This window comes from Chaetura pelagica, unplaced genomic scaffold (assembly GCF_000747805.2).
Source record: "Chaetura pelagica isolate M959 unplaced genomic scaffold, ChaPel_1.0 scaffold45, whole genome shotgun sequence".
NCBI classification, from domain to species: domain Eukaryota; kingdom Metazoa; phylum Chordata; class Aves; order Apodiformes; family Apodidae; genus Chaetura; species Chaetura pelagica.
In genome coordinates, this window is record NW_009953217.1 from 5,484,625 (window position 1) to 5,495,829 (window position 11,205).

General features: G+C 45.2%; 1 protein-coding gene across 1 annotated transcript in view; it reads left to right on the forward strand.

The window, feature by feature from the left end:
• Positions 1-454: 454 nt before the first annotated feature.
• The window catches only part of YDJC (YdjC homolog (bacterial)), a 12,008-nt gene continuing 1,257 nt past the window's right edge, over positions 455-11,205 (forward strand). The window contains exons 1-4 of the mRNA XM_009997663.1: positions 455-612; positions 8,914-9,073; positions 9,767-9,866; positions 10,720-10,897. Of these exons, the coding sequence (XP_009995965.1) occupies positions 455-612; positions 8,914-9,073; positions 9,767-9,866; positions 10,720-10,897 (596 nt within the window). The remainder of the gene's footprint in view (positions 613-8,913; positions 9,074-9,766; positions 9,867-10,719; positions 10,898-11,205) is intronic.

An 11,205-nucleotide genomic window follows, 5' to 3' on the forward strand; every position in this document is an offset into this window, starting at 1 on the left:
GGGCCGCGCGGCGGGGCTGCCTCTGGTGCTTCGCACCGATTGAGTTTCGTCGGGCACCGCGGGCGAGGGTGTGCAGCAGGGTAAGGAATTTGAACCCCCGACGCGCTCCGTCGATTAAATCAGCCCACGGCGTCCCGACCTTCTGCGCGCTCCTCGTCTCCAGCAGTAAAAAGTGCGGGCAGGCCAGTGCGCCCGCAAAGCCAGGAAGGCTGCGGTGCTGTGACTGCAGGAGCAGGCAGGGATGCGAGCCGAGCGGCCACAAGCAAACCCGGCGACTGTGCAGGCTGCGAGACAGCGGCGGGCTGAGGTTGAGCAGGAGGAGTTAGTCAGGGGCTGAGTCACGGCTGGGTTCGCTCCCGTTGAGCCTGGCTTTTCCTGTTCCCTGTGATCTGCAGACTGCTGATTGTTCCCATTTTCCCTCCTTTACCATCTTTGCTAGGGATGACCTCTAAGGATGCTTCAGGTGAAGCTTATAATAACTGGAGATGACTTTGGCTATTGTCCTCGGAGAAATCAAGGCATCGTGGACTGCTTCCTGGCTGGCGCGGTATCTAACGTGTCCCTTCTAGTCAACGGAAGTGCTGCAGCAGATGCAGCCAAGCTGGCAAGGAGGTAAGCTACTTTCTTTACCTCCTGTGTGGGCAGCCTCCGCTGGCTATCTAGGGGAAGCCAAGCTGTAAAATTTCATATTTTGTAGCCCCAGTATAAATGCTACCATAGTCCAGGCTGGCACGTAAATACTGGATTCCAGTATTATTTACTAAGACTCTTCATAGTAAAACCAGTGACCTGCCAGCTGTTCCCATAATGGCTCTTCCTCTGATATTAGCCACTGCACATTTTTCTCCTCAGGATAGAAAGACACACAATTTGACTAGTAGAGTTTAAGTTTCTTGGACTTTTTCCCCCCACACTTCTACAAGAAGCATCATCAGAATGAAAGTTCACACTATATACACAGATCAAGCTGCTACTCCTGAAACTATTAGACCATAAAAGCACAAATCTTTAAATCTCATTTAATTTTATGCATTTCAGCCAGGCTGAACACAGAGTCAGCAGGGTTCATTGCAGAATAAGAGAAAGGTATGATTCTGTGAGGCTTAAGTGATAAATCTGGGAGTGGAAAACTTGATTTTTCCATCCAAAAACCTTTTTAAAAAAGCACCTCAGTATTTCTATTAATGCTAGGCTTGATACATTCATTTGTAAAAACTGCATACATAAAGAAACAGTAGCTTATACCTACCACCTTTATTCCTTCCTGAAGTTTTCAGAGGTTGCTGGCAGCTGACTGTAGCAAATCAAATGCTATATGTTCTCCTGGACTAGTCCAGCAAATCCTCTAATAGGAAGCATTACTTGTATTTAGAAAGCAAAACCCAGCTAATGCTTCAGCTCCAGTGTAAGCAGGCACTTGGAAGCAGCAGTTTGTCCTGAAAGAAAAAGCAGTAGGGCTAAAAAACAATACAGGAAAGCAGAAAGGGAAAGGAGCTGTACTGGAAGAACAGAGTCTTATGCTTCAAATCCAGCTCCTGCAGGGGACAGTTTCATGAGAGTCAGGCTGTCCTTGTTCTCTTTGAGCATGTTTCCTCCTTTTGGCTGTGATTTTAGGGGTACTTGGAAATGGTTTGCAGCCTGTAGCTTCTTTAGTGTTGAGTGGTGCAGGAATGCCAGGTGTAGTGTTATTGGCAAAGTGGTCGTCTGTTGAAAAGGTTAGAGATTACACAGAAACGTTGAGAGGAGCTGCCTCTGGGATGGTAAGTGGAGAGGCAAAGGGACACAACACTGTTGAGATGCCTAAAATCCCATTAGTAAATGAAATGTAAAACAAGGAGATAAACCCAGCACTTATCTCAGACCCAGGCATCATGAAACTCTTTAAACCCCAGTGCTCTGGTAATGTTGTCAGCTATTTTAGCTGTGTTCTTTAGCAGGCTTTTAAATATAGAATCCACCTGGCCTCTTTTCCATAGCCTGAAAGTAGGCTGTGTAGTCAGAGATTTGAATCCAGGTCATGACACTTGTGCTGGCATCTGATACAGGTGTGAAAAGCCAGGTTGGATGGTAGGTGACAACTGAAGCTGCAACTTGCTGCTACGATTTCATTCTTTTGGGGTGCAGTTTTGAATTGTAAATTGGAATGAAATGGATTTAAATCTATTTCTGAGAATATAAGTAGGGTGACTTTGGGAACATAAGTCAGCACTGAAGGTCAACAGGCCAGGTTCTGCAATTCTTCATTTGTGTAACTCTCTGCAGCTGTATTCAGCCCTACCCACACCTGGGGGGAAGCATTTGCAGGTTGTGGAAAAAAGATTCCTCCGCTTCTAATGCAAAACCCACTGCAGGTGCTGCTAATATACATGCACTTAATGAGTACCTGTGCCTATAAACAAACTTGTGTCACTTCTGACATATTTGTTCCTTTATTGCAAAGGTTCACAAACTATTTTTAGACACTGGTGTCTAAGAAGTCAGACTTACTAGAATTATCATTGACTCCTCCTCATCTTGAGGTGAAAAAATAGGAAAGTATCACTACTGCTCAATTGTCTTGCCCTGTGCTTGGTGTTCTTTCCCATCCCATTGTGCATGTTGAGGCTTTGCATCTTTTTGTGTTTTACTGGATGAAAGCCTGCCCTGTTTTTTTTTTCTCCTCATGTTTGTCTTCCTCCAGAGACACCCAATGAAGCAAGTACCATATATATAACATATATATATACACACATATATGCTTACTTCTGTAACAGACATTTTAGCCTTGACCAGTGGTGTAAGCAGGGAGACTGGATCTAGGACCAGCTGAGGGAAGAGGCTTTTGAAGCACATAGCTTGTTCATTCCTGTGGTGCATTCCAGTGTTGTGGGATTTGGTCTTTTGCATGCATGGTGCCAGGATTACCAGACTGCTGGGCTGTTTCTTTGGCTTCTGTGGTGGAAATTATCTGGATGGTTCTTGATTAACTATAACATGGTTACTTCTCACTGCAGGTCTTGAGCTCTCTTTTCCTTAACTGGTTTTCAGTTAATTGAACACAAGAAAAACTAATTAGTAAGAAGACAACTTTTCTTGCATGATAGTCCTTAAGTGTCTTGTGCTGCCCTGCAATGTTAGGACTCTGCATTCTTGAAAAAGGAACACAGTTCCTCTGGAATTTCATTCTTCCCTTCATTATCACAATAATTCTGTAGGCATCTTTGTATACCATCTGTTGCCCTCTGTTTAGATAAGAAGCCTTGGCAGAAATGCGATGGTAGTCAGCAGATCTTTGTACACACTCTAACACAAACTGATTGCAAAACAGCAATCAGTCAGTAAATAATACACCTTCCCTAACACCTAGGTTCTGGGTCGTGGGCTTTTCTTATTCACTGTCAAATGGGCTAAAAGAAGGGACCCTCTCAGTTCAGGCAAAAGAGAAGTTTCAGCACAGGTGCAATTCATCACCAAATGACAAACCCATTGATGGCAACTGCTAGAGCAGTGCACAACCAAAACAGCAGGTGGAAGAAGAGTCTTCCACTGTGGGTTTTGTTTTGTTTTTCAGTAACTCAAAACCTTTATCTTTATGGGATAGAGACTTCCTGGTTATACCATATAATATAATCTCGATTTTCTACTTATCAGGCCCCACCTTGAAGTCAGCCAGTCTTTCTGGTGCTTATTACAGAGACTTTCTCAGAGACTGAAAGGGTTATATTGTTATTTGAAATGAATTCCTTCATTTTTCCTTAGAAATAAGATGGTTTGCTGCCATATTTTCCTTCCCTTTTATCAACCAGCTCAGTTTTGACTGAGTATTAGGACCCTTTTTTGGATGATTTTATCCAAATACTTAATGAAGAGCAACATATTTCAGGATATAGCCTCAGCCTTCCTGGCTATTTTTCAGTTTAAATGCTGAACATCAGCTACACAAAAGCTGAAGCCCCCGCAACATCTGGGTACATTTACCAGAACAATCTAACAAAACCACATTTAATTGCTGTCTGTGTTTTCACTTCCTTTCCTATCAACACTAATTGCAAAATGTGTGTGTAAATTGTGACTTAATTCTGACCCTCCCAGTCACCATCTGACTAATCTAGAAGTCTCTGATGCTTTCTAATCACTCTTTTATCTGACTGTTAATCACAAGGCAGAGAGTTCCACTGCTGGACTGTGCTTGGATTAGGGGCAGGGCCCAATCTGAGGCTGTAAACTAGAATCCCAGATCATATTAAATTTTATTGGTAGCAGCACTTTTTGCTGATGTAAAGTCATGGACACAAGAGCTTCAGTTGATACAAAGATGTAATTAAAAAGAAAGTCACATCCCTAAGCGATGTTACAGTACCAGTTTTTAACACTACGAAGGCTTTGAAGTCTTTTTTCCAGCAGGAGTAAGTCCCTAGCATAATGGAGCAAGACAGGATTCTGTGTGATGAAAGACAGTTAAATCTTGCAGTTTGCTGAAGGTTTTAAAGTGTGTGTTTAAGTATGAAAATGCCAATGTGGAGAAACTATGAGGTGCCCTTTTTGCACAAAGCACAGCCTAGCCTTGTCTGGCTTCAGATACTCAGATGTTTCCTGCAGCAGGATGTCTACATACAGGTATTACCTGAGGCTCTCAATTGTGGCTGAACCGTGATGAACCAGTAATTTGCAGGATAAGGATACAAACAGGATGCTGAAGGTGAGATCTGTCTGCCCATCAAGGAAGAGGGTAAGTGCCATGCTTATGCCAGAGCATGCAGCCTTCAGCAAGAAAATTTGGACTTGACTCAGGGAATCAAATAATCCAACTGCAACTGCTCCCAGGAATGCAGGACTGCACAAGAGTCTGTGCTGTGTCTGGACCCAGGGCACTGTTCCTCATCCACCAAACTCAAACTTGCAAGGCTGGTGGGCACTTTAAGGAGTGACTCAGTATAGTAACAGTCTCCAGGGCCCCTTCACTGCTAAAGATATGAATGAACAGGGATTGTAGCTGCACAAAAGCCCATTGCCTCAGCAGAGACATTTGTTCAGAGCACTCATGTGGCAAAACAAGCAACTACTTGAAAAGGAGGCAGTTTAGCTGATTGTATTTCCTCTCTCTATTTGATAACTGGGCTGGGCTTGTTGACTCAGATCTTTCCGGACCAAATTCCTTTTTGCTCCTTGTAGCATTTGTTGAAGGGGTATCTCCTCCCTCCCATCCCTCCATCTCTACAGTGGATGGTGAGCAGAGAACCAGAAAGCCAGGCTGGCTTAAGAGGCAACTTTCTGTCAGTTGAAACAGCTCACTAACAGACTAACCTTAGTGGCTGCAGAAGCTACTGTTCTGAATTTATCAACAAGGTCACAGACAGTCCAGTCTACTGCTCCCTATGCTGTAGGAGCACACTGGTAGACACAGTCCTTTAGCTTGATCAGGAGTGAACTGAACCCTTGTGCTGAATCCTGCTTTACATCTGTGCATTCTCCAGGGCAGTGGGACAGACTTGCAAAACACCTAGACATGGGCCTCTCCAAACAGATTGTGGAAGACATATTTCAGCTTAAAACAGTGACCAGAACGACTTGAGAAAGACCAAGCACATTCCTCAGCATAATTTTGTGTTGGCAACAGTAGCTGTTACTTCAGTGCTTTTATTGCAGAAACTAAACTGTTGCTTGAAGCTCAATGCAAATCCTTTTACTTTGAATCCTGGGTGAAGCAATTAGCAGTTGTATTTGACTGGCAATGGCCAGCAGGGCTAACCCTGTCCCATCTATAAAGGACTTAAGCAGAGAAGTGGGTATGAGGCCAAACCCAGAACAGCTGAGCTCTGTTTCCAGAGTGGCATCACATGCTATATAAGCTGCTTGAGCTGCTGGTCACTGCTTCAATATTTCAGCCAATAAAATACTTTACAGTCTTTGAAAAAAAAGTGAGCAACCATAAAGTATGTTTGTGTAGCAGAAACAATAATCTGTCCTTTCAGAAAGAGGCACTTGAGAGCAAGAATTTGTCCAGCGTGTGTAGTAGTCAGTGGGAAAAAAGCCTATTGGTTCAGTCTTAAAATCTAGGCTTCTGGTGAGGATAGAGCACAACTGGAGCTCTGCCTCCCAAGGTGCAGCCCAGCTAATAATTATAATGCTTTCAGTTTTGTTCATGTTTTCATCTCATTACAACCAACTCATCAGATACTCATGCAGTGTCAGGACTGTTAGGCATGAACACCAGGTGGCAGGACATTTGGTGCCGAAGAGGAGCATCACCTGGTTCATTCCAGAGGCAACACACATGTAGGTACAGGAAAACACTGGCTAGCAGCAGAACTCTGCCATGCCCACTGCGTTGTCCTCCTCCCCATATGCTGACAGCTTTCCCTGCATGCCTGCTTCTGTGTATCTCCCACAAAGGCGTATTTCTGAACAAGTTTCTCATGTTCTGCATTTTGCTTTTTGGTGCCTGCATCCCAGAGCTGTTAAACGCCAGCAGTTCCTCTTTAGATCCCTCAGCATGGACAGTCTTGTCAAATCAGCCAGGACTAACTCAGAGAGAAAACTATTAAGATATTCAGCTGGTGTTAGCCAAATCTGCGAAACACTCTAATGTTCTAGTCGGAGTCTCCCCTTACAGCCAGAACAAGGGCAGCTCTCTCTGCACTTCCACATTCTGCACATTCCCCAGCTCAGGGGCTGGTTTCAGCTCAGGAGGAGGAGCATTTCTAATGTTACACAGGACAGAGCTTGGCTCCTTGGTGTCCCACACCTGTCAGAGGGTCCTGCCTTTTCCTGGAAATAGCTTCCCTCACAGCATTTGAGGCATCGCACAATTGGAGGTGGTTTATTTGATGCCTCTAGGAGACAACACCAAGAGTCTCAGCTGTTCATTTCTTGCCCTCCCACAACACATGAGAAGCAGAGTGCTCAACAAGAAGTCTTCATCTGCTGATTCATGGTAACACGTGAATCCTTTTTCTTGCGGACAGCTGTGTCTCTGGTACAAATAATGCTATCAGCTGATGCAGTTAGAGCTTCCCAGGGACATAAGGAATCTGGGCTGGGTTTCCAAAAAAATCCAGAACAAACCCACAGGCTCCCCTCTGCCTTTGAGCACATGCAGGGTACACAGCAGGTCACAGGGGAAGCCCCCCTGCCACAGCACCCCTCTGCCTCCTGCCCATCAGCTGCCTGCTTAAGGACCCCCATTCCCAAAGACAACATCCTCCAGTTCTTGTATTAGCAAGGACTTATTGTGCACACGTCGTGTACCATGTGAAAACCAGATGAACATTTATCATCAATTATAGTCAGGCTCTGCTGCAGAGAAATCACCAGATCAGAAGAGCCAGGAAGAACATTTCTCTCCACAAGTTGCTTTGCTCCGCTATTCAAGCTGCTTAATCACACAGTGGACTGAAAAGACACAAAGTCATTTTGTTTCACAGACCTGTTCATACAACTTGGCATGTAACATTTACATCTTTGAGGAGGAGCAGTATCTGTCAACAGGCTACACCATCCACCTGGAGCACAAGACATGGAGGAGCCAGGAAAAAAGACTTTCAGTCCTGCAATGGCCAGAGCCTTAGGACCTGAAGAAACTAAATGACTGACTTAGCCCAATTCATCCACAATCCTGTCCCCAGCGACTTGGTGCTTCACTGGTCAGCTTCATGGAAGCAAACAAAAGGGGAGAAATCTGTTTTTTGCACACTTTGCCTAAATGGAGATGGCTTTTGTTTCCTTCCTTTTGGTACAAGGGCTGTAACAAGGACAGAGCATGCTCAGTTTTAGCAGCTCCATGTGGAAGTTCCAGGAAAGATTTAAAGCATCACAGACTTGTAGCTTTGAAATTAACTCTGCACCATGACTCTGGGCAGCACAGAAAGGATATTATAGTTCTGTCATTTACTTACTGGGTGAGCCAGAGGTTGTCTTGGAAAAAGTTTCAAAGCATGATTGTGGCCATCAATTCTAAGGGTTTCCAGAACTGCTAATGAAACTCACAAATCTGAGCACTCCCAGGCCCTTTTTTCTTGCAGTGGAACCCACAGCCACACACCAAGAAGAAACACCAGCACTCTGCAAAGCCTTGTGCCTAAGAGGAGTTCTGCAGACACACTAGCTCCATACTTACTTTTTAAAATTTAAATGTTGCAGGGTGCAACTAGTTAATAAATTGGACGTTAGTGTTTCCTTAGCAAGGCCTTACACTTCCACTGCCAACCTCCCTGCAGTAATCCTTCCTCTGTGCCACAGAGATGCTACTTTGTTCAGCTTAGCTGTCACACAGTGAGTGATCACCTGCACCAGCAGACAGAAACCTGGCCACTGTGGGCAGTTTCAGCTGCCTCCTCTTGGATTGGGAAACCCTTAAACTCAGACAGTATTTACAGTTGCAGTCTATGCTGTTGCCATAACAGCTGCCTTGGGCACTGTTTATATATGGCTGGGTTCTACTCAGGGGAAGCTTTTTAAGTTGTCAAGTAAAACTCAAATGTCTTATAAATTTACCATCTTTAATAGGGTAAATTACTCAAGGGAATACCTAGCAAGGGCTAATGAAGTGCTTTAGAAAAGGGTCGCAAGGTTCAGATTTCTCTGTTAGTCACTGGTGACTGCAGGGCAGTTACCAGCAGCTGCAGGCACAGCAGTCAGGGCAGTTACAGTATTTACCTCGTGGCTGCTCCCTCCACACGAGTCAGAGACCAGAGCTGGGTGAGTCTCACAGCTGGGCCCTCGTCAGACTGCACAGGCTTGTTACTTGGAGACATTCTGCTCTGGTTAGTGTTGTTCTGCTTTCTTTTATAGAAGAGCAGGGATAAGAAGATGCATTCCACTGAGTAAAACACTACTTTTTAGCTCAGCCTAGATCTTTCACTTAAATCTCCCCCTTTGACCACAGTAAGGGAGGTAGAGGTACAGAGCTTAACAGATACTTCATTCCTGTTACAGACACAACATCCCAATAGGCCTGCATGCCAACCTCTCCGAGGGCTCTCCTGTATGCCAGGTGCTCAAGACCAATTCGTCTCTGCTCAACGAACGTGGATTCTTCCATGGGAAAATGGGATTCAGAACAGCTCTATCAAAAGGTCTCTTGATTATGTCAGAGGTAGGAAAAAGCCACACACAACCATACCACAGCTCACTTATCCCAGCACCTAACAGCTGAAGGTCTTCCCTGGGTCCCAGTAAACTCAGAAATTAATCCTGACTGTGCTCCCTGGGCAGCTGGAACTTGCTTTCTGGGTCCTGGGCCTGATTCTACCAAAGGCTCTGCAGCCATTCAGAACTCATTCCTTCCTGCTCACTGCCTACATACACTGATGTCCTGTTAACTACTCATATGAGGGGGCAGAAGGGGCATTGGAACAGGTATTTATGAAAAACCTAGAGATCAATAAAGAGAAAAAGCCAGAGAAGTGCTAAGTAGGCAACAAGCTTTTCATTACCTTGTGAAAGGCTTTTGTGCTCCCTGGAGATGGCTGGGCTTGCCCCATGAATAAGGATGAATGTGCTCAGGTGATCAAAACTGCCTATGGGATATAAGCACCCATTTCCCCATTAATTTTGAAGGGAAATAGGTATTAAAATATCCTCTGTATTTTAGAAAATCCCAGAATCAGCACCATCCACATAACTAGTACCATAAAGAGACTTGGACTTAGAGGAGGTTCTGGTCCACCCAGCAGCACTGCATGTCCATTCACACACCTCAGCAGCCTGTGCTCCCAAACACTGGCCAGAAGGCCCCTTGCACCCTCCTGACCCACAGGCCTTGCTCTGACCCTCCTCTGCTGCACAGGTGAAACAGGAGCTAAAGGCCCAAGTGGAACTGTTCCATGAGCTAACAGGTCACCTACCTCCTCACATGGATGGACACCAGCACGTTCACGTCCTCCCAGGTAAGAGGGGAGTCTTCTTCCCACCACCAAGTAGATGAGAAGTCGAGAGTCAGCTCAGAGGGAACTCCCCTCACCACAGCTTCCTGCTTGGGCAATAAACCTCACCTTAAGATACTTTGCTCTACAATTACAGTTTGAATGTTCCCACCTGGCCCCAGTTCCACCTTTTCCTCCAAGGACTGATAATTATCCTCAGCATCCTAATTCCATGCTCCCATCCTCACTTAAGGAGGCAGGCCAGGGCCAGCATCAGGCTGGCCAGTTTATACTGAAACACTTGGTTTTAGTAAAGTTGATTGTTCTTTCACATGCTAGGAAAAATCCATTCTGTCATTTGTGCTTCCACACCCCTTTCTGTCTGCAGGTCTCACCATGCTTTACAGAGGTGGACAAATATCTTTGTCCCTGTTTTGCAAATAATGTCATTGTGGTACAGAGATGGGAAACTGAGTGAGCAGAAACATCCCTGCTTCCCCACGCCAGCACTCGGCTGCCTCTGGGTGACATTGCTCTTGGCAGTTTCCCCTCACAACAAATCTGGCTGTGCAGGGACTTGGCGAAGAACTTGTTCCTGACGGTGCAGCCACCTGTGGTGCACTCTAGGACCAGAGTCACTAACTTAGAAGGGGTTGCTGGACTAAATGCTCAGCACTGAAGGGGAGACATGGCACCTACAGCAGATGTTGAGGGAGTAATGTGCCCAGTGTATTAGGGGACTCCCATCCAGATGAAGAAAACCATTTCAGCAGAAGGCAAATAGGATTACATTTTCAAACTTGGGAAGACCTCTGTGCTAACAGCTTGGAGGGCACATGAGGAGCTGGTTATCTGACTGGTGTCTCTTTACTTACAGAAGTCAGGCATGTATTTGCAGAGGTGTTAGAGGAGTATGGGATTAAATACACACGTGTGCCAATAGAGCCAGGCCTTCATAACTGTGACTGGATTCCACCATCCCTAATGGACTTTTATCTGGGAGTAGAAGACGACTCTTTTAACACAGTGGATGTGTTTACAAGGCATGGAATAAGGTAAGACAGGCATTACTCATCCTTTTTGTAGTAAAGGTTCAAGATCTTACCAGTTCCTGATAGCATCTCCACAGAATGAAGCATTGCCTTTCCCTTTCCACTTCAAGAAGGTTCAGGAGGAGTACAAAAGTGCTGGGGGCACTCAGGCTTAGTAAGCAGATTTGTCTGAACTTAGATGACTCACTTCCCACCTGAAAGGATGTGTTTTTCAGCCTTTCCAGGGAAGCAGCATTACCCTGGCATCTGGGATGTAGGAGGCTGTAGGGCTGTGTCAACACTGGAATTTAAAAAGTAAGATCTAGGGAAAG